The sequence below is a fragment of the Pseudonaja textilis genome, chromosome 1, assembly GCF_049901715.1.
Source record: "Pseudonaja textilis isolate UNSWEBS1 chromosome 1, rPseTex1.2, whole genome shotgun sequence".
Lineage (NCBI taxonomy): Eukaryota > Metazoa > Chordata > Lepidosauria > Squamata > Elapidae > Pseudonaja > Pseudonaja textilis.
Window position 1 is genome coordinate 142,416,042 of NC_141990.1, and position 22,989 is coordinate 142,439,030.

The 22,989-nt window shown below is 37.5% G+C and overlaps 2 protein-coding genes across 3 annotated transcripts in view; one reads left to right on the top strand and one right to left on the bottom strand.

Moving 5' to 3' along the window:
- LOC113442666 (phosphatidylinositol 3,4,5-trisphosphate 3-phosphatase TPTE2-like) overlaps window positions 1–5,595 on the top strand; it is a 39,756-nt gene extending 34,161 nt beyond the window's left edge. The window contains exons 15-18 of the mRNA XM_087918329.1: window positions 1,962–2,059; window positions 3,016–3,111; window positions 3,595–3,665; window positions 4,882–5,595. Coding sequence (XP_087774455.1) covers window positions 1,962–2,059; window positions 3,016–3,111; window positions 3,595–3,665; window positions 4,882–4,984 — 368 coding nt within the window. The 3' untranslated portion in view covers window positions 4,985–5,595. The remainder of the gene's footprint in view (window positions 1–1,961; window positions 2,060–3,015; window positions 3,112–3,594; window positions 3,666–4,881) is intronic.
- A 3,119-nt stretch (window positions 5,596–8,714) lies between these two features.
- On the bottom strand, window positions 8,715–22,578 carry SLC25A15 (solute carrier family 25 member 15). 2 transcript variants are annotated; one of them, XR_015740432.1, is made up of 7 exons: window positions 22,033–22,331; window positions 18,597–18,725; window positions 14,173–14,431; window positions 11,553–11,690; window positions 11,037–11,206; window positions 10,218–10,488; window positions 8,715–8,988 (listed from the first exon to the last, which is right to left on the bottom strand). XR_015740432.1 is itself a non-coding variant. In XM_026710460.2 (7 exons), the coding sequence occupies exons 2-7, from the start codon at window positions 18,649–18,651 to the stop codon at window positions 8,867–8,869; spliced, it is 903 nt and encodes a 300-aa protein (XP_026566245.1). In that variant the 5' UTR covers window positions 18,652–18,725; window positions 22,033–22,578; the 3' UTR covers window positions 8,715–8,866. The 2 variants fall into 2 exon arrangements, 1 of the variants encoding a protein (XP_026566245.1); XM_026710460.2 differs by having other exon boundaries at window positions 10,330–10,488; window positions 22,033–22,578.
- Between the last annotated feature and the right edge of the window lie 411 nt (window positions 22,579–22,989).

The window sequence follows — 22,989 nt, forward strand, 5'->3', positions numbered from 1 at the left end:
ACTGGAATGAGAAAAGATATGGGGAAAAGAGGGGGAGGAGAAGCAGTAAGAAACAGGTGCATGAAATAAAGAAATACGGAAATAGTAAAATGTTGAAAAGAAATTGTTTTTTCAGAGATAATGGTTGTTGAATTAAAAAGGGGATTCTGCAGGGTGACAAGGAGTAATAAGAATATTTCTGCAATTAAAAATATTTAGAAAATAGGGTAATATAGATACCAATAACTCTTATTAAAAATCAAGGGGGAAAAATATGCTGCTGAATCCAAATGAAAAGATGTAATGATTATTATTTTAACTTCTTAAAGATAATGGTTTATTGGAAATCAAGATGAGGGAATAAAGGTATATTTTAATCATTGAGGTGTCACACTCAAAGCAGTAAAAGGGGGGAAACCTATACTTTTTTTTTCTTTGTTAAAATTTGTATTAATCTAGAATTTATAAAAAGAATGTGTAATGGAAAGGGAATATGACAGACTAAAAAACCAACTAAATTAATAAGTTAATATAGACTATTAAAAGCAAGGAGAGACATTGGTAACTTTTTTATTATCATCATCATTATTATTAGGCAAACACATATTGTTTATCTTTATTTTTAAAATAAATATTAAAGGATTATATTTGAAATAATTGATATGAAACAAAAAGAATTTTCGATTGAGATTAATGAAAGAGGCCAGAATTAATGTGTTTGTTTCTCTCCTTACTGAAAATTTGGAATGGAAAAGGTAATAATAGAATTAAGTATGCATATATGAATGTATAATTGCTGTCATATTTGTATGTAATGACATATTTGTGTGATGACCTGGAAATATATTGTCCACTAAAAAGAGATTTTTGTTTTTAATGTGAAAAACTGAATAAAATTTGTTAAAAAAATAAAATAAAGCAACATCTGATTTAAGAGTCACTAGTTTTTTGTAGAAATAGGTAAAACAAAATTTTGCATTAGATTTTTAGTTTGTTTTCTCTGGCTGTTAAGTCTGTATTCATTTATGCAGGATAATACATTGGCTATTATGCTCAGCTTTCTTTTATCCCTTCTTCAAACTTGACATGAAGACGCTAGATTTGTTTAGGATACTTTTATGAGTTGGAATCCCTGTAGTTTCTCTTCTGAGTTCCATGAAAGTCGCTATCTATAGCAGACCAGTATCATCTTAAAAAGAGGATGTTCAAACCCTTCAGACTATTTCACACAGGTTCAGCCATCCATTTTAGCCGGGTAGCAGCTACAACATATCCTTGTGTGGGTGCTGTTTTAGCCCACTGATGTCATTTTAGGAAGTGAACTGACCAGTTGCCTTGGGTTTCAAGAGATCTGTGCTCCTCTTTGGTGGAGATTCTTTACTCAACCTGTCTCAGCATTTTAGGTTTCCCATTGTAGAAATATGCTTGCACATTTGGGTTTCCCATTGTAGAAATATGCTTGCACATTTGGGTTTCCCATTGTAGAAATATGCTTGCACAAATACAGAAGTGGTGGTTTAGCAGCATTGCAAGTTTCAGAGGTTGGAAAGCAAGTTTGCTGCTATGAGGCAGCAATGCACCTGCAATTTTAAAGCAATTTATCTCCCTATTGCACAGCTTTCCTTCATACTATAGCTGCATCTCCGCCCCACAATGATGTAGATAAAGTAAAATGCAGTTATTGGCCAGCTTGAAAGTAAAGCAATCTAGGAATGATTGATTGATGGTTCTCAATGAATTATAGATTAGCAAACCTATAAATACTATTGTATTCCCAGCATTTAAATAGTCAAGTTGTCAGAACAGTCCAAATAAATCTTGAGAGCATTTTAAACTGGATTGGAAAAGACTAGGAGATGAAAGAGCTGATCGTTTTGCAACATCACAGGATATTTTTGGTTTAAAATGTGAATTCCATTGTTTGGTTCCAGTATTTATCTAATGCACGTCTTGTCTCCAATTCTCCTCTTTCCCCTCTTTAGGAGTTGGTAAAGGCAATGGGACTGATTTCAGAATAAAGATAAACATGAAGAAGGAAGTAGCATTTCAATGCAATTGCGCAATACAGATGAACTGCAAGGTCAGAGCTTCATGTTAATTTAACAATCCTGCAGTCATGAAGGCCAGGATTTGTTGATAGAGTTCCCATTTGTCCCATGAGATCTGTGTACTACAATGGAAACTGATGCATCCTTGCTTTGAATTCCCTGATTGAACCACTCCAAATGAGCAGTAATGAATAAAGTAGTGAGATGGGCCATACTTAGGGGAATGCACACCAGGTATTTGTTTCAGTTCAGTCTGAAGTGTCTATAAATGAGGAGGAGAAACTTCTTATTTGAGATCCTGGAGAACCAGTATAAAAAAGAAAATGCTAGGAACGCTAGTAATCTGACTTGCAATATGGCAGCGTCTGCTATTCCTTTTGGCTGTGTTGTGAGAAAAACAGATCCTTTTGCAGTTCTTTACAAAAATAGCTAGCATGCTATTTGACTACCACCCAGAAAGGCTGTTCGATGATTATATGTCAGGTAAGTTCCCACAAATAGTGATAAATTAACTAGAGGTGGCACTGATCTATCTGAGAATCAGAGAAGAATGTATTTTTAATGTTCATGCCCTGAGAGAAGTAACTTTTGAGAAGCAAATTAGGAAAAGCTGCAGAGGAGAGCTAATTATTACCTAAAGCACTAATAGAGAACTCCTAATGTTGCATGTGGCTATATAGTTATAGAACTACAATCTGTTCAAGAGCTAAATGGCAGTTTTATGGCATGACTTCTTACCCTTAAAATTTCCTTTTGAGCCAAAATGGGTAATGCAATATGCATATGACTGTCAGTCTCTCACGTACATAATCTTGTCCTCTGAAGTGGAGAGACTTATTGAAATATTAACAGATAATGAGCTGAACCTCCCTCCAAGCTCCTTTGTGGTGATTTCAGTGCATGAAAAAAGAAATAATAAATTACAGTCTTGCATTTTGTGAGAAACGTTTAGTGAATTAAAATAAGATGTATATCTATTTTGTTTCAGTTGTTCCTTGATCATGAAAATGACCTGTTAGTAATTGGTTTGAAGAACTGTCCTGTCATCAGAAATGATGTGAAAGTCAGATTTGAAGCTACTTCTGTAAGTTGAAAAATGGTGACTTTGTTGCATACCTTTCACATTTGTAACTTGTTGAAATAGTCATTCCATTCCATCTCAGTCACGAAATCTTTAAATGGTTTAACCATCCTGCTGATCTTATACCCACCTACGAAACTTGGCTGACTTTAAAAAGCTAAGTTGGGTAGGCCTGTTTTGGAGTCCACCAGGAAATGCCAAACTAAAAACCTCTAAAAAGAGTGGCAAATTACTTCCAGATTGTTATTAAGGAAATTATATAGACATGCTTCAAAGTGACCAATTGTTGATATGGATTGAAAAAAACTTCAGACTTTTCTGTTTTGCAGCTTTAAGCTGCTAGACTTCTCTCCATAAATTGACCATAAGTGGCCAGTTTAAGACATCTTATTATGGATTTCAGTTCTTTCTATGGTTTGGCTGTGATGATGGCTTGATGTTTAAGTAGCATTAACTGTATTTCTTGTCTTTTTTTTTTAAATGTAGGATATTCCAAGAGGCTATGGTGGCTGTGCTTTTTTTTTTTGTTTCCACACAGCTTTTATACAGGACTATCAGTAAGTTGTGGTGTTTGAAAGCACATATGTACTGGAAAAGAAAGCCAAAATGCACCCAGAGCTATGAGCCAGGGTATAAGAGACTTTAGGTTATAGAAGCTTAGTTTAAGTCTGCATAGAAAGAGACAGGTGTTTCTTTATTTCTAAGGGGTTGTGTATTTTGGGGAGATAGTCTGTTGAGAAAAAGAGGCCTGCCATTTAATATTGCTTAGTGTGAGCCAACTCTTCAGAGAATACCAGCTTTAAAAAAATGCCTCTACCATGTAAAGCAAGGGTTTTCAAACTTGGCAAATTTAATACTTATGGACTTCAACTCCCAGAATTCCTGAGCTAACATGCCTGGAGGAGGGATTCTGGGAGTTGAAGGCCACAAGTCTTAAAGCTGTCAAGTTTGAAGACCCCAGTGTAGAGAGATGTTCCTATTACTGTTTTTCCTTTAATGGATTTATAAAGTTTACTAAGCCTATAAGAAAAGTTATGTGATTATTTAGTAAAAGCTCACAACTCTTTTTTTTGAAAATGATTCATCAGTGGTACCATTCAGTTTGTCACTACGGATAAATAACTGTATTTGCCATGTAACAGATCCAAAATACTAGAGTGGCACCTTAGGGTTTTTAAGCAAGGGGATAATTTATGTTGAAAGTGTTATTTCTCTCTTTCTTTAATCTGTTAAACTATGTTTCATATTGCTTGTTTGCCAATGTTTGGAAATACATTTAGCGTTGGCTAGAATTTATTTTGCATTCAAGCTATTATATTCTTTTCCCAAACTATGCTCTTCTTAAACTATTTATATTTACTTACTTGGGGGCATTTATACAGGTTCCCCTCCCAATTGCATCTATTTGAGACATCATAAATGAGCATTGCTGAGTACCAATACTCATGAAAGTATGAGTTTTATGTGCTTGAAAATTCAGCTTTCTTAGATGTGACACACTTGTCATTCTTTCTATGAGTAATATTTGGAGGTGAATGATAGCATTGCAGAGACGCAATGGCACCATCTATGCGCAGGAGACAGGCACGTGTATTCTTAATGGGAACCAAAGGGTTGCTTAAGAGTTGAATATTTTTCTGGGAAAATAAAATAAATAGGCTATATTCTATTATTTCAAAATTCAGTGATATAAGAAAAATATTTTGTACTTTTCTGTGCATTAGTTTAAATCATTTACATAAGAGAACTAGTTTTTTTTTCTCTTTTCCCTAGACTTTTCCTCCCAAGAAATGAAATCGATAACTTGAACAAGTCAAAGATGTGGAAGATCTTCAGAGATAATTTTGCTCTGGAGATAATTTTCACTGATCCATGATTGAAGCAAGCAGAAACAGACTTAACTGAGAATTGCATAATAATTCAGTAACCTGGTTTCACACCCGATATGGAATTGTATTGAGATTACTACTTCTCAATGTGCAGAATCACCTTGAATGTAAAAATAAAACTAAGGACTAGTGCGCTATCATGATTACAACAATTAATTTTGCCATCTGGATTGTGTGCAAGACAATTAAAGGGTCTTCAAAGAGTTTTACTACTCTCTTTTGTTCCCACCCCTTTGTAAACTCAGTAGCAATTTCACATTTTGATCTTTTAAAAATATTTTAATAATGACTGCGTTATTGGCCAGTTTCCAATAGCAGTTTATGACTGGGAGTCTGGAGATCAGGCTTAACTACACTGCTCAAAAAAATAAAGGGAACACAAAAATAAGACATCCTAGATCTGAATGAATGAAATATTCTTATTAAATACTTCGTTCATTACATAGCTGAATGTGCTGTCAACAAAATCACATAAAAATTATCAATGGAAATCAAATTTAGCAACCCATGGAGGTTTGGATTTGGAGTTACACTCAAAGTTAAAGTGGAAAAAAACACTACAGGCTGATCCAACTTTGATGTAACGTCCTTAAAACAAGTCAAAATGAGGCTCAGTAGTGTGTGTAGCCTCCACATGCTTGTATGACCTCCCTACAACGCCTGGGCATGCTCCTGATGAGGTGGTGGATGGTCTCCTGAGGGATCTTCTCCCACACCTGGACTAAAGCATCCCCCAACTCCTGGACAAACTGGTGCAACGTGGCGTTGGTGGATGGAGTGAGAGATGATGTCCCAGATGTGCTCAATTGGATTCAGGTCTGGGGAACGGGCGGGCCAGTCCATAGTATCAATGCTTTCGTCTTGCAGGAACTGCTGACACACTCCAGCCACATGAGGTCTAGCATTGTTGTGCATTAGGAGGAACCCAGGGCCAACCACATCAGCATATGGTCTCACAAGGGGCTGAGGATCGGCTACCTCTGGCGAGCACATGGAGGGCTGTGCGGCCCCCTAAAGAAATGCCACCCCACACCATTACTGACCCACTGCCAAACTGGTCATGCTGGAGTGTGTTGCAGGCAGCAGAATGTTCTCCACAGCATCTCCAGACACTGTCACATCTGTCACATGTGCTCAGTGTGAACCTGCTTTCATCTGTGAAGAGCACAGGGCACCAGTGATGAATTTGCCAATCTTGGTGTTCTCTGGCAAATGCCAAACGTCCTGCACAGTGTTGGGCTGCAAGCACAACCTCCACCTGTGGACGTCGGGCCCTCATACAACCCTCATGCCACATGCACATTTGTGGCCCGCTGGAGGTCATTTTGTAGGGCTCTGGCAGTGCTCCTCCTGTCCCTCCTTGCACAAAGGCGGAGGTAGCCGTCCTGATGCTGGGTTGTTGCCCTCCTACGGACTCCACCACATCTCCTGATGTGCTGGCCTGTCTTCTGGTAGCGCCTCCATGCTCTGGACCACGCTAACAGACACAGCAAACGTTCTTGCCACAGATTGCATTGATGTGCCATCCTGGATGAGCTGCATTACCTGAGCCACTCATGTGGGTTGTAGACTCCGTCTCATGCTACCACTAGAGTGACAGCACTGCCAGCATTCAAAAGTGACCAAACTATCAGCCAGGAAGCATAGGAACTGAGAAGTGGTCTGCGGTCACCACCTGCAGAACCAGTCCTTTATTGGGGATGTCTTGCTAACCTCCTATGCTTTCCACCTGTTGTCTATTCCATTTGCACAACAGCATGTGAAATTGATAGTCAGTGTTGCTACTTAAGTGGACAGTTTGATTTCACAGAAGTGTGATTGACTCGGAGTTACATTGTGTTGTTGAAGTGTTCCCTTTATTTTTGTGAGCAGTGTATATTGTAATGGCTTCTAATGCCAGATTCATCAGATTTATGTGTCAGCCATGATGTCCCAAGGTTTGAGATCAAAGATTTTTTCTGCTTTTTTTTCCTCTTTCTCCATTCCATGGCCTTTTATTGAGTTTCTGATATATTTGGGCTAATGGTTATCCTACATGTAGGAACTCCAAACATTGTCAGATCAGGTAATTTCATAATCTGCATTGACTGGGAAGGCTTTAAATTCACAGTTCAGTTTCCAGGCATGATAGGGGTGGATGTATAGAGAATGTTATGTTAGCAAAAGTTGCCACAGAAGTTCATTGTTTAAAATGGCTGGAGTTTATGATATATAATGATGATGGCTTCTTCATCATAGATACTGCATGTAAGCGATTACATTAACTCCCCAAATTTTTCCTTATAAATAACCTTTCATGTTTTCTTTGGCAAGCAAGAAATTCTACCTTTTGATCTAGTTAAAGTGTAATATTGGTTCATGAATATTTGTTCAGCAGATTTATATTAGTTCCACACTGATGGTTTGTCATTTCATATATATAATTCCTTCAAGTTTGCTGCACAATATCATGAAGGAATGAAATGCTTTCTCCCTATGCTTCTCCTAGGTTTAATGTATGATTTATATAATTTTATGTTTTCATTTAAACTACGATGCCCAACATTGGAATACATAACATGAAATATAATTTTTGATTAAAATTGGCAGCTGGAAGCATAGTTCAAATGGTATATCAGCATCAGGAAATTGTATAGGATATCCACAAAAACAATATGCTGTATTTTTATTCTGAAATCTTCTGATCATCTGTTTGCAAACCTGTCAAGCAACATTAGGTATTCAGTTATATAGTCTATTGCAGTGTATTGCATACTTGTCAACTTTTAAGAGGTATGAACTTCAGCTCCTAGAGTTCTCCAGCTAGTATTCTGGCTGGGGAATTCTGGGAGTAGAAGTCTGCACATCTTAAAGCTGCCAATTTTGAAAATCATAGATCTAGTTTTAATAAGTTATTAATACTACTCTGAATTTCCATAATTAGTATGTAATGCAGAATTTGCTACTACTGCATTCCAAAATATTTAGTACATCTAAAATTACTCTGTAACGTGCCTATTTGTGAAGGATATTGTGAAATGCATTGAGTTTCAGCTAAATGCTTGTTCTGTAGGTTGAATCCAGATGCAGTGTCAGTGAGCTAAATGCAGACTATACTCCATTCCAAAGCATTGCTATAGAAGCTGAGCCAATTGTTGTCCACATCACTAATAATAATATGCTACAACTCAGAAATATAACATGATTATGGCCAAAGACAGCAGATGATATTAATACCTTTCACTTTTAAAATAAATGCTTAGGCTTGTGTAGATTACCGGTATATGTCATTAAAGAATGAAAAAAAGCCTTAACTTCTCTAATCAACAGTTTTAGAACAAAGGCACTGTATTCTGGCAACAGGGAACATTATAAAGAAATATTGAGTACCGGATTACAAGTGATTTTTTTTTGAACTCTATTTATGTGTAATGTGCTTTCCAATGCTCTCTGGTGTGTGAGAATCAAGTAACCAGTAAGTACAATTGTATACAAATTAATAAATGTGGGACATTATAAAAACTACTTTACAATATACCTCCTGCTCAGCTTCCCAGCATATTAAGTTACTTTTATAGTGCAGTCACTATGTTGCAAGCTAATAGTTAACTGCTATTGCGGCATATTCTTTTTTAAAACCCCATGACTAAAATTTCTATAGAAGTTAGTAGTTGAAATCCCTTATAAGATCATGTAGTATCAGTGCTGATCTAGATATGTAAATCCACAAAGCACACGTTTAGAAAATACAGCATTTTTACTGAAATCGTGTTTTTTAAAAAATGTAGTCATTTTACTCCCATTTCACATTTTAAAATCTGTCACTCACAGTTGGACAATTATTGTGGTGACTACACATAGTCTAATGATATCAGTCTGTGATAAAAGTTCTAGCTATCAAATTGGTTCATCATCAGTTTACGGCTGTGTTCATAGGCAAGGAACAGGGCCCCATTGGCTGGGAATGCACGGATCATAGTAGGTTTCAGTCCAGAGTACAAGGCAAACACGCCTAGGAGCAAGACATAAGCATTAGAAAAACTACCTTAGAATTTTACTTCCATCACTTTTTAAAACTCAGACTATGTTGTACTGATTTAAAACTGAACAAGGAAATCCAACAAATGATAAACTTTTAGGAATTTCAGCTTACCTACAAATTCAGAAGAAATGGTTAAATATTTTTGGCTTGATCAGATGACTTATCTTTATCTCCATTTATTATTTATCTTACTTTAATGCAGAGGTGATATTCAGCAGGTTCTGATCAGTTCTGGAGAACCAATAGCGGAAGTTTTGAGTAGTTTGGAGAACTGACAAATACCACCTCTGACTGGAGATTTTACAGTATCCTTTTGCCATGCCCACCAAACTACGCCCACAGAAAAGATAGTAAAAGAAATTGAATCCCACCACTGCTTTAATGAGTAGTTGATAAGGTCCAGAAATATGTTAAGCAATATAATCTATTCAAAAAATAAAAGATGAAATTGTAAGACTGAAATGACTGGATTCTAGTAATAATAAAACTATATATAAATTATCCTGCAGTCGATTTGGAGATAGTGAATTTGAAAGAAAAAATAAATCTAAAATTTTATCTGGACCATGACTATCATAGGTCTGTGGTTTGCAACCTTTTCTTCACCTTTTGTGCCATGGACCATGGTCATGGACCCCCAAGATTTAAGATTTTAATCATAACAGTTCTTCAAGCCTTTGTGGACCCCCAGTTATGATAATGGACCACAGGTTGAAAACCACTGTCATAGATTAATTATATCTTAAGAGTGATTAAACTCATCATGGATTCACAGGTTATGAAACCAAAGTTTCTTACCAAAAATTAGACCTGAAGGCTGCAAGTGCAAGTGAAGGAATCAACAATAAATGAAATGAGTGTACAGTTTATAAAAAGTATAGTAACATCAAAATGGCATGTAGATATAATACAAATGATGTAGTTATGTAGTCATTTGATTCAAATGACATAACACATTATTTGTCCTTCACTTGTCTACAGCCTGAGAGAAGTCATAATACAATTTGGTTTTGGAGTATTGTGCTGATATGGTATATTTCAGAGATGATGTGAGCTGCAGCCCAAACTTAAAGGGGACCAATCAAGAAAGTTTGCCATGTGTTAAAAAAGGAGGTGGTAGGTGGTGGAGACAGAAAAGAACTGGGTTTACATATTATACCAAGTTCAAATGTGGGTTATTGTTTGTGATTTAGTCTCACCTGCAGGCATAAAAACAATTCTGTAGGGGATAGCTGATCCCTCAGCTGTGGCGGTGCCGAAGTTAAGAGATACCCTCACCCATGGCCCCATTAGTCTCTTCCATATTCTAACCTTCATTCTTGACCACACTTGCAAAAGTTCTCATAAAGCCAGTTTGTTTTCCTGCCATGGAAAGAACTTGGATCCTAGATTTGATGCAGTCCACTGGGTAAACAGCAATCCAGAGACACATGCCACCGAAGCCACCACTGAGCATCAGTGCAACCGGACCTATAAAAACAGGCAGCAGGAGCTTAATATATTGTAGTATGATAGCAAAAAAGCCAAGTGATTTTTCCCCCAACTCGCAATTTCATAAAAAAAAAGATAGTTCCCATATCCTATTAGAACAGGTAAGCATGTTTGTTTTAAGGGTCAGTGTATTGGTGAGTTATGGGAATCACTTGAAAGATGTGCGTTGGCTATTCAATTGTCCAATTCTCTAAATCTCTGACTTGGCTGCTGTTAGGTTTTTTTTCCCCTTCCTTGTGCAGGTCAAGATCTGAAGAAAGGAATGGGCACTGGTTCTTCTCCACCTAATTTGGGTTGGGTTTCTTTTTCTTTAACCAGTAATCTTTAAGGCTTCTAGTCCATGTATGTCATACACTAAATACATAATTTAAAGCTACTGTGTTTATATGAGAAGATTTTGAACAGGCAACAGGATTGTTTTTATTATACAGAAATCCTTTGAGCTTAAAAATCAGCAGGGGTGAGACTAAAAGAAGCTGTATTTATCTCAAGACAAGAAGACATATTGTTAGCAAGCTCAAACATACCTAATTCTTCTTTTGGTTTTCCAAATGCCAAAAAGGTCCGGCTCAATTCATAGACTCCAAAGAATAAAAAGTAGCCTGGAATTTCACGTAGCAAAGTGCTGAACCAACCACGATAGAAGCCAAGGGGGCCGTCCTTTTGCAGTACACTTTTTATTACTGACCAAACTGTACTAGGAGAAGAAAAAGAATATTGCTACAAACATAGGTTGCCAGCTAATGATGAGAGAAGGGACTGTACGATTGTAAGTTGAACTGAAAAAAAAAGATGGAAAGTGATTCTATTTCCTAATTTTAGTTTTTTTTTTCCTCCTTTTTTCCTCCCATTTATCTTTTACTCTGTGAAAAAATTCTTAATGAATTTAAATCAATCAAAATGTAATAAAATAAAATATGGGAAACATAAATTAAAAAATAATATACAAACATGTAAGTGCAGAGAAATAAACTAATTCAAAGTGTCAAACCATTTCCAAACCTGGAAAAGGCAGGCAGGGTAGAGGCTAACTAATTACTTACTTGTGCTGTTGCACTATCTGCCCAGATAATTTCATTTCGTGCATGGCCTGCAGACGGCACTTCACAAGCTCTGTAGGGCAGAGGGCCAAAGTGGCAAAGGCAGAAGCAAAGGAGCCAGCCACTGCATTCTGAAGGTCGCTGCAAAAACAAATAAATAAAAAATGACGTGTATCTACCACATGGAAATCACATGCAGCTCAAAGCTAGCATGCCTTTACCCAGTTGGTGCTGCAAATAATTATAAAAAGAGATAGCAAAGGAGCATTTTATAGCATCCCACCTGATGAAACAACCACAGTTGGTGGCTGTGGGGAAAATAGAAGACAGGAGCATTAGATATGCTTGCTGTCTTGAATTATATATATTTATATAATTAGTGAGATAAAATCATATCACCATGATCATGCTTTCAACACTGGATTTAATGAAGCATCTTTTAAATTCCCTGCTGAAAAACAGGATGCTGTATGATTATCGTTAGTGGATAAGACTCTTTTTGTACCAAACATTAAAGGAAAAGAGTGTTCTACAACAGTTCCAAGTATCTTACTCCCTACCAAAATGTATCTAGAAGCTTCGACATTACTGAAAAAAAAATAAGCATAACCTCTTTGTTGTTTTCAATGGGCAACTGGTCACAGTGATAAACACTTTCAGTAATGAAATTAGAAGAAAGAAAGAAGTTGGGGATGTGATAGAGTTTTACATCCATTTTTTTCCAGTCACCACCCTTTCTTGCTCAGTGACCCATCACATTTCCACAGTATTTCCATTTTTGCTTTGCCCACCCTTGGATGCCTGCATGATTGAAATGGGGCAGTCCTCCAAATGTTTTCAAAGCTCCAGAATCATTCCCTCATGATGATTTTTATCATTTGTTTTCCAGGCCTACCCACTGTCCTGAGTGTTCTATCTTTTCAAAAGTTTCAAATGTCCTGCATCCATCTTCAAGAATCCTTTAACTTAACCCAACTCATAGGCATTAAGGGGATGTAAATACTCTTTCTTCGTTCATCAACTTTCACACCCAAGCTTATAGATGCTTTGCAATCTATTTGGCTTTAAAAGAAGCTAAACTAATATATTTTATTTTTGTTCATTTTAATTTTGTCTTGGGATTTTTTTGCAGTTCATATTGTCAACAGTTAACGTTTAGAAAACATTAATTGATCCTAAGAACAAACAATTCTCCAATCATGCATCTCTGAAAGTAGGTTAAGTATTTGTCAAAGGTCACAGGTCAGATTAGCAGATTCATGGGGGAATCTACTGAAGCCTCACATGATTCTGGCAGTTGACTAACAATCACAAACGGGTAAATTCCAGATATAACTCAAGGATTTAGGACATGGAATGTGGAAAAAATATATTACATGCATGTTGTTGACCTGGTATCTATCAATCTGAGGGAGAAGATACTGTTAACTGGATTTTCATTGGAATGTTCAAAGGAGCATTTCATCCTTTGCTATAGAAATCCGATTAGCAAGGAGTACAAATACCTGATCTGCAAATAAATCAGTATGTGGATAGGTGGAAGAGAGTGGATGCATGTGGTTTATATACTATGCAAAGCTATGATATGATTTTTGGTTCAATTATCATATGAATCTAGCCACTATGATTTGCAAACCATACATTATCACTTGTCATGTTATAGGAACTCGGTTATTTAGAATTCCTTCAGCAAACTATGATCTAAAACAGAGGTGAGCAACTTCTTTAGATTGGGGGCCTCAACTCCTGATTTTTTTTAGAGAGTCAACAGGAAGCCATCCCATGACATAGTGACATCAACAGAAGGGGAAAGAATTCAGTATGTTCCATCTGCTTTTCAAGGTACTGGTAGGATGTACAGAGGGAATGGGAGCAAGTCACTTTTATCCCCATTCTTATTTAAGAAATCCCCCAAATAGGATGAAATGGTATGACTGAGTTTCTGATGATTGTCCTCAGCACCTGGACTGCAGTCCTGTTTTTAGGCCTCTGAAAAGCCTCCTGCCTGTATTCCCACCCATATAGTTCAAAAAGAAATGCCACCTACATCAGACATTCTGCCAGTGAATTTCAGTGGCTCAATCTGGGGCAGCTGAACGACCACATGGAGCCTGTGAGCTTCCCCTTCTTGGTTTAAGGTAAAGTAAGGACAGAAAGGAAGTGCCATGTTACAAACAGCAAGTTTCGTTGCCACTCTTTCAGGAATAAGGTGGCAAGGAAAAGGTTTTCAGATTTTCTTCTTGCAGACTCCTCTTTTAAACAATTTCACTGAGAAAGCCGTAGTAGTAGGCTGGCTTGCCTGGAACACTGTCTGACCCATAACCTGATTAAGTGGAGAAAGCTTATGGCTCAATTAATCAAAACTTAAAGGATTTTATCCATAGATATTTATGTTTTAAACTACTGCCATCTTTCCTAAGTACCAGAAATGCAGAGGGGAAAAAAATCAAGCTATAATTATAGAAAAACATCAGAGTCAAGGAACAGAGTTTCTATCTCAATAGGATTCTCATTTTCTGGGTGTGAGAACTCCACTTCTACTTCTGAACTATGATACTTTTTTAAAAAAGTTTTTTTATAGCTTCTATTAGTTGCAGAGTGGTTGAGGGAATCACACACTAACCTCAGATTTGCTTTCCTATCTAGGCCAGCAATTTTCCTCACTATATTTTGGCAAAAGCCATAACACATAAAGAGCACGGCATTTTCAGCAATGTTTGCCACAAGTGCAGGGGTGGTCCCCTTGTAGAAGCCACGGAACCCTACTTGCTTGTAGGTCTTCACAAAACAGTCCACAAGCCCTTGGTACATGGTGGGGAAGGTCTGCATTTTCACCTTTGCGGTGTCAAATGGTTGACCGGTTATCACGCAGGCAGTACCTCCTGCATGAGAAAGGAAAGTAAAAACATCAGAAATGGGAGTTGTTAGGTGGTTTTTGTTTTGCATTTTGGCTATTACATAACGTTCTCAAGCAAAAAGAGGTAAACTGGAGAAAGAAAATTTTCCTTGACAAAAAAGGCACATATATATATATATATATGTGTGTGTGTGTGTGTGTGTTATATATATATTAGTTATAAATTTATAATATTTTAAGCTTGATGCTAGGGATAACCAGAATATTTGCTTGGCTCTAGGAGTTATCAACTTTTTCACACAGGGCACTATCTGGCAATTTCATATGGTGCCAAACCTCCCTCATCTTAAAAAATATTCCAAACTAAAAGCCAGATCTTATGAATCTGAAGGCAAGAACATATTTTCTGAGATTCGGGTTATTTTTCATTTCAGTCACTCCTTCCCTCTTTCAGAATAAATAATATGTATTAAAATCATGCTCTCCCTTTTTACGAACCCTATAATCCCTTAATTCAAGGTAGGGTTCTGGATGGAGCTGAAGTATTAAAATCATACTATCCCGATTATTATTATTTTTTCAAATAAGGGACTGATTAAAACCCATCTCACAGAGTGGTAGTTGTGGGGAAAGCTGAACGTGAAAGCATTATGTATGCTATCTTGAATGGCACAAAAGGTGAGGTGAAATAATAATAATACTGATGACTTGGCTTGGAAGACAAGAAAACTAATGACAACTGACCACGCTTTGTACCCAAAAACTAATGATAACACATCATGATCGGCTCTCTTTGCCAAGAGTTGAAGAAGCTAGAGGACTTCTAAAGGTGAAACGAACTGTGGAGAAAGAAAAGCATGGCTTGAATGATTACATTAAGAAAAGCCAGGAATCCTTGCTGAAGGTGATCAATCAGGGAGAGCTCTTGAAAGCAGCACAGCTGAAGGCTGAGTATAGAAGAAGCAACTGAAAACTGACGTTAATTGGAAGAAGAAATCAATGCATGAAAGATATAGAAGGAAAAGCTGATAAAAAAAAAACCTACATGGAGTTGGTTAAGATCAGGAGTGTTAATGAAAGAAACTGAAGACTTTATTTTAGTAGCTCAAGAATAAACTTTGCCAACTACCCGTAGTTGCATGGAGGCAAATATTTAACATGTAACAAACAACAGCAAATATTGCCTTTGTAATAAAAAGGATGACACACTTGACCACTTGATTAGTGGCTGCAGCAAACATTCACAAACTGCCAGAAATATTCATTGGAAACATTACCAGAGGTTTGGATTTGAATGTAATAAAAGCCCTTGGGATCATCAAGGTTTTGGAAAATGAGGGGGTTAACATCTTATGGGACTTTAAGAACCAAACAGACGAGCATCTTCTTAATAACTTGCCTGGTATTTACTGAAAAGAAGAAAGTCTGGTTCATTTATGTTGCTATTTTGGATTATGCTAGGATTGAGGAAAAACCATTGGAAAAAATTATGAAATATCAGAATTTGTAGATCAGAGTTGAATGATGGTGCAGGGGGGAATCTTTTGTTATACCAATTTTGATCGGGGCCCTTGGAGCATAACATTCAGTATCTGGAAATATTGAATTCATTAGACCTGAACACCTAATTTTAAAAAATTAGGAATTGGTTGGAACTGCCTATATTCTTAGATACTATTTTAATAATTCTTCAGCCCTTGGTTAGGACTTGAATGACATTTTCATCAGTCTCAGACAGTGAATCTCACTGAAAAGTACCCACATATACCATAAGCTGAATCAGTATAGTACAGGGATCCCCAACCCCTGGGCTGCAGAAGTGGTGGGAAGTGGGTGAATGGGTGTGCTCCATTTAGGCGAGCAGTGGGCACCGGCGCCCACCACTCACACAAAAGGAGTGATGTGCATGCTTGCCAGGCAGTTGCACGGAACTATCCCCTCTCCTGCCTCCACCGGTCTTCAAAGCCAGAAAGGTTGGGGAACTCCGATGTAGTACAAGCTTTCCCTAATCTGGTGTCGTCTAGCTATTTTAGAATAACAATTTAAAATTTCTCTGCCAATGCAGCTTTTGGCATGCTGGTAGGAAATTCTGGGAGTTGCAATATATGGAGTACATCACAGTTTTAAAAAGTAGCACAGAGGGCCTCTGTGGCTATGACTCAGATTTAGGAAACCAAAGTTCAATTCCTCCCTCAGGATGAAAAAGAATCATGATCTAAATCTAATCTGTATCAGTAGTATCGTAAAAAAAGTAGAACAACTGCTGATGCTTGCTCTAATATTAAGTTACCTGAACGAATTATGGGATTTCCACATGTTAACAACATATAATAGTAGGAATCCCAATACCACATTTTTCTTCTTCTGAAGAAACCACAGAAGAAAGCTCACATTCGCCTTACTTGGAAGTGCTGAGTGATTTATAGATCTAGAAGAAGGGCACTTCTAAGATTAAAAAACAAAAGCTGGGAAAAACCGAGGAGTGGCACTGAAAATGAAGAGTGGTTTCTCCTATAAAATCCTGCTATCCTAAGCTAAAGAAACAGTGATGTCACCTAGTTGAGAAATGAAACATCTGCAAGAGAACAATCAAGCTCAGAGAGCGCCAAGGACCTACAGAAAAAACACTCGGGAGTAAAAAAGTTATCTTCCCATCATTCTCCTCCAAAACCAAAGAATCAAAAATGTCAATCTGGAGGCTTTTCTAAGTGAAATGCTTTGAACTATAAAAAAAAGCCTCAAGAACACACATTTTACAACTGAAATTAATTATTCTGTGCTCTTGACAATCGTTTTTAAAAAATGAATGCAGATATAAAAAAGACCCTATCTTTCCATAGTAGTGACAACTACACTGACTTAAGAAATGCAAGCAAGGTACAAACTTGGCTCTCTCTTGCACACGTGGGCATTTGTATTTTCTACTTTTCTTACCTTCTTCTTAAAGAAAAGAACAAGCAACAGCAACTAAATGATCGCTGCAAATTTCTCTTTCATACTTGTACTGGGTTTTGTAGATTCCACTTCTGAATCCTTGTCCAGAAATACAATAGAGTACTATTTGGTAACTTTGTCAACTTTAAGATGCAACTTCCAGAGTTTCTCAAGCAGTATGCTAGCTATTAAGCTCCACTGATAGCCTAGCTTAACAGTCCCTAACCTTTTGGGCACTAGAGTTCAATTCCGCGGAGGGAGGTTTTTCAGCGGACTGGAAGGGGCGTGGTTTTGTATGCTGCTTGCATCCCGCAGATGGGCCTTTGCTTGTCTGTGTGGCCTGGCTGCTGGCATGCCATGGGCCAGTGCTGGTCCACAGACCAGAAGGTTGTGGACCCCTGGCCTAGATGACACACCCAGATCAGACCTAGCAGAGAAAAATACAACAATTCTACATCAGAATCCATTTTGGGGGCTTCTGATATCAGCAGTATTTTCTCTGTAGGTCTCGTCAGAAGGACAGGAGCCTCAATTTGAAACTTCCCTCTATTTTACACAAACAGCTGGTTTTCACTTTAAAGTGTTATGTGTCTCTTCTGTCTTTAGCTTATAGGCTTCCTGAGAGCATCTGCTTGGCCTTGGAAGGAGAAAGCCCCCCACCAAGGAGAGCACTATGCTCCAGATCAGGATAGGCCTTGTTCTGTGTCTGTGGTTGATGGGCAGTCTTCACTTTTCACCTGGGTAACAGCTGAGACTACAGAGAAATACCAATAGCTGCCATCTACACGGCTGCTGCGTTTCTATAAGCAAACCAATAAAAAGCAGTTGACTGACTAGCACACAACTTAACTATAGAATGCAAAACAAAACAAAGATTATCTTGTCTCTCCAATCATTGCTCAACTTTTTCTTGTGACATATTTTGAAATGCTTCTGTAAGCATGAAATAAGCTCTCAACAAATTAAAAGCCGCAGTTAGGAAATTATTAGACAAAAAAGTGCTTACACATTTACTTTTCCTCCGTAGGAAGGGATTAGAGGAAAGGAAGCAATTCATGGGAAGCTCATAATTTACGGCAAGGTCAAAACATTATTCCCTGTTAGTGCCCTTCACTAAACAAGCCACCTTTAGGACCCATACTGCTGTCAACAGAATTGCCTTACACCTCCAGAGAAGAGCTTTGTTTAACTATCATAAAAGCAGCTGCTATCAGTTTTTAACAGGATTTATGTAAACAGCAATTCCTAAGACTTACCTACAGCCCCAGCTGTGAGGTCAATGGCAGCTTGGATGACAGGATTTGTTTTCATATTTTTTATTTGCTTTGTGTTGACTCTAAATCACAAAGTTTCCTGTAGTACGCAAGACGCTGGGATGAGTATCTCTAAATTAGATTTGGAAAGGGAGGAAAATGAAAATATTAATTTGACAGCAAGTAAATGAGTCATATTGCATTTCATATTTCATTTAAATATATACTAAGTTGTTCAGGTCTTTTGTTTTTTAACCAAAAGTTACTTCAATATATACATTATTGGGATTGGATTTCTCTTCCAAACCATGTGGAAATGTCACAGAAATACAATTTTTTTAAATAAAATGTTAGCAAAAATAAAGTACGGTGCAAGTTTTTGTCAGGATCTAAGCACAATGATTTAGGAACTATATTTCAGCTCTCAACAATTTCAGTGATTTTCACCAGAAGTTAGCTCCCAATAAAAGCATCAGACCAAATAAAGCCATATTGCATCAAACTCTCCTGCTCCAGCATCCTACTATTACCCATTCATATTTCCTTAAACTCTATTGAATCCTGCACAGTTCTAGCACTCTCTCTTGCTATAAAGATATGCAGGCTCATTATAGTTAACTATCAGATGACTAAAGGTTGTTCCAATGCATTATTTTAAAATCTTAAGACTTTAATATATATATATATATATATGTATATGTATATGTATATGTATATGTATATGTATATGTATATGTATGTATGTATATATATATATATATATATATATATGGAAGAATGGTTTATTTTAAAATAACTGCAAGATTCAGAAGGCATTGAAAATAGTGAGTCACACTCTTGCCTCATCTATCAGCTACTTGGGGCTGCCCTTGAAAATAACCCAGAAAGCTGAGAATAGCAAAGCCTTCTTGCTGATTGGTACCAATCAGTTTTAGTGCAGAGTTGATAGTATGGGATCTTCAATGTTTGCCAGCAAATTTATAGCTCAACATGAAGTGGTAGGATTATCTAGTCAGCCCCATACAGCTTGGGAACATGTTACCTTTAGGATCATCTTGATTTAGACTTTGCCTGCCCTACAAAGAGTCTTATCCTTTATCCAGGGCATAAAGGATCATACCCACTTACAAGGGGCTTGAGATATTTTTAGTAGCAGACCCTTTTCTCTAGAACAGCTGGCCCAAGGTCAAATGTGCTGGTACTCTGATGTCTTTCTGTAAAAAAGGAACTTTCCAGGAGACCATTCAGATGTACAGATTTGTCCATCAGCAGCAACAATTTGGATTGCAATTTTTTAAAAAAGTACTAATAATGTGTAATGGCTTTTAACAGGCTGCTGTATTTATGAATCTTTTATAGATACTATACTTGATCTTAACCAAAAGGCTGAGAAGCGATTGGTCCTACTGAGATCGGCATATTGGGCCTGATTGGGGTAGATTGTAGGGATGAAAAAGAAATAATAATTTTATGTCATGTTATTCTATTTTATATATTTATGTACTCAATTATTGTATTTTATACTATAGCTATTGTGTTTTACTCTACTCTCATTTTTATTGGTAATATGTGTTTGAACCTGTACGTTGACATTGCCTATAGGTAATAAATAAATAAATATATATAATCCATATTGTATTTATTGTAAGCAGTCTAGAACTGCAAGAACAGTTACAATAATTGTAATGATGATACAAATAATCATTAATATATAAATACTAAAGACAAGAATCCCATCACTAGCTAACTAAAATAGGGTCTTTCAAGACGACAGCAGACAATTGATGGCAATCAGTAACACACAAATTGTTATTAAACAGTTTTAATGACTTTAATGGTGAGGTATCAATGCAAAACAACATGTATCTTTAGTTCTACTCTCTCCCTCTTCCACCTCCACCTCTAGAAAAAATTGGCATCCTAACAAAAAATAGTCATCTACCAGTGATACCTATGTAGGGATCAGAATTTTTTATTTTTATTTTATTTTATTTATTTTGATTTGTCAATCGCTTACAAGGTAATAGATATAAGTATAAACATGACTAAGAATATAGGAAATAGGTATGAATAAATGGGCACAATAGGACAGTAACGGTGGGCGCGATGGTGCACTTATGCATGGCCCTTAGCAATGGGGTGAGGTCAATAGTGGTTAGTTTGAGGTTAAAGGAGTGGGGGTTAGAGGATGTAACAATAGAGTGAATTTTGCCAAACTCAGCAGCTAACAAAAGAAACATAATAAATATTAGCTATCTATTCAAACATTTTACCTTTGTATTACTAAATCTATCATGCAGTATATAAAACTGATGATCACCAGGACTGAGAAATTTGCTATTTAAGGTGTAACAATGTAACACTAATATTTAATGGATATATTACTTTTTTTGAGTCCTTTATTTCAGTTCTTGAATTTAATCAATTTGACATTTTACACATCTCCAAAATTTTTGAAGGTTTTGTCATCTGACATATATAAACTCTAATAGGGAAAAGGAAATTTGTACAGTTGAGCCCAACATTTCTGTTGCTAAATGAGACATTTGTTAAATGAGCTTTGTTCCATTTCATGATCTTTCTTGCAACATTTGTTAAGTGAATCACTGCAGTTGTTAAGTTATTAACAGGGTTGTTAAGTAAATCTGGCTTTTCCATTGACTTGGCTTGTTAGAAGGTTGCAAAAAGGAAACACGTGACCCTGGGACACTGCAACTGTCATAAATATGAATCAGTTGCAAAGCATATGAACTTTGATCATGTGACCAGGGGATGCTGCAATGGTTGTAAGTGTGAAAAAAGATCATGTCCCTTTTTTCAGTACCATTGTAATTTTGAATGGTCACTAAATGAACTGTTATAAGTCGAGGACTACCTGTAACGGTTTAAGGTACCAAACTAGAAAACAGAAGATTATGATTTCTAGTCCTGCCTTTAGGTACAAAGCCAGCTGGGTAACAATGAGCCAATCTCTCTCTCATAGGAGTATCAAGTATATTCACAGCCTTGAGTTACTCTAACATTAATAAAGGTGGGATACAAATCAAACAATAAATTATATAAATATATAGTTATAGATGATATATATAGAAATAAATGTAGGCATATATATTTAGGCTTATGGTAAATTTATGTGTTATTGTATGTATATACCTAAATCAGGGCTGGGGAATGCTTTGGGTTCTATTCCAAAAATTTGCTTTGGCCACGCCAAGGGCACTAACCTAGCATCACTCCACAGCTCTTTAAAGCAGCTGCATCTTTTCCCAGGCTTGTGGGCCAACTCATCCAGGGAAGAGGCTCGGCTGTTTTAAAGATCTGCAGGCAGCTGCTACCGCCATCTCTCCAATTGCAAAGCCGGTAATACATCTCCCAGTAGACGATCAAGTGATGCATTATTTAAAAACAGGAAAGAGAGAAAACAAGACTTCGCACTGACCGATCCCTGCAGACCGAAGAGGGCAGCTCCCCGAGGGAAGGACGGAGGGTGTCGCAGGCGGGTGTACTCTGAAATCGGGTACTTCTCTCCACTGGAGTTGCCACCGAAAGCCCTGCGCTTCTCTTCGGCTGACTCAGCTGCATTGCCTCTCCAGAGCGGGCTCGCTTTCCACGCAGCGAGCGCTATATACCTGCGATCAAAGGGGCGCTCGCCCTCCACCCCGCCTGGCAGTGGAAAGGACAGGAGGAGGAGGAGCTGGCGCTCTGGAGCTCGGCCTGGGAAGCGGAACCGGAGGCGGGGAGGGTGCTGCTTACTGCTTGCTGCCCACCCCCCTCCAAAGCCCGCCCCGAAGGCCGCCCAGGTGGCCTTGGCAGCCTTAGGGGAAGCGGGGGAGATCGCGAGTCTCTGGGGCGTTTTACAATTTACCTTTTAAAGGGCAATATTTGTTGCTCCGGGTTGACGTGCGGGGGCCTTGGGGGCTTTCTGAGCTTCGTTTTTTTTTCTTGCAGACGTTTTTTCTTGCAAACTAAAGGTAACCACATGACTGATGATCTTATCTCGTTTGAGTAATGAAACGTCTGCAAGAAAACAAGCATGCTCAGAGAGCACCCTCGAAATACCTTTTAGACATTGGTAAATTAAATTCTTCTTGGATCTATCCCTTTGCATGCCGCACATATAGACCTGATTGTCACCTCGCTCTATATGCAGGGTACACATAGATAGATAGATAGATAGATAGATAGATAGATAGATAGATAGATAGATAGATAGATAGATAGATAGACACATATCTCGTTCGTTTCTGGGCTTAGAGTGTTAGGCGAACCTCACCAATAAGATTTAGAAATCACCTATTTCCCACCCTCCGAACATGCATACAGTACATATTTAAACGGCGGCGTCCCTTTTCCCTCCCTTTTAGAACGAGAAAGGTCCCTTTCCAAAAAAGAGCGC

Coding starts and splice junctions, on each gene's coding strand:
- SLC25A15 (XM_026710460.2), bottom strand. CDS start 18,651: ATGAAAACAAATCCTGTCATCCAAGCTGCCATTGACCTCACAGCTGGG. Junction 11,691..14,172: donor GATAGGAAAGCAAATCTGAG/GTTAGTGTGTGA, acceptor TTGTTTTTGCAG/CGACCTTCAGAATGCAGTGG. Junction 11,207..11,552: donor CAGATAGTGCAACAGCACAA/GTAAGTAATTAG, acceptor TTCTTCTCCTAG/TACAGTTTGGTCAGTAATAA.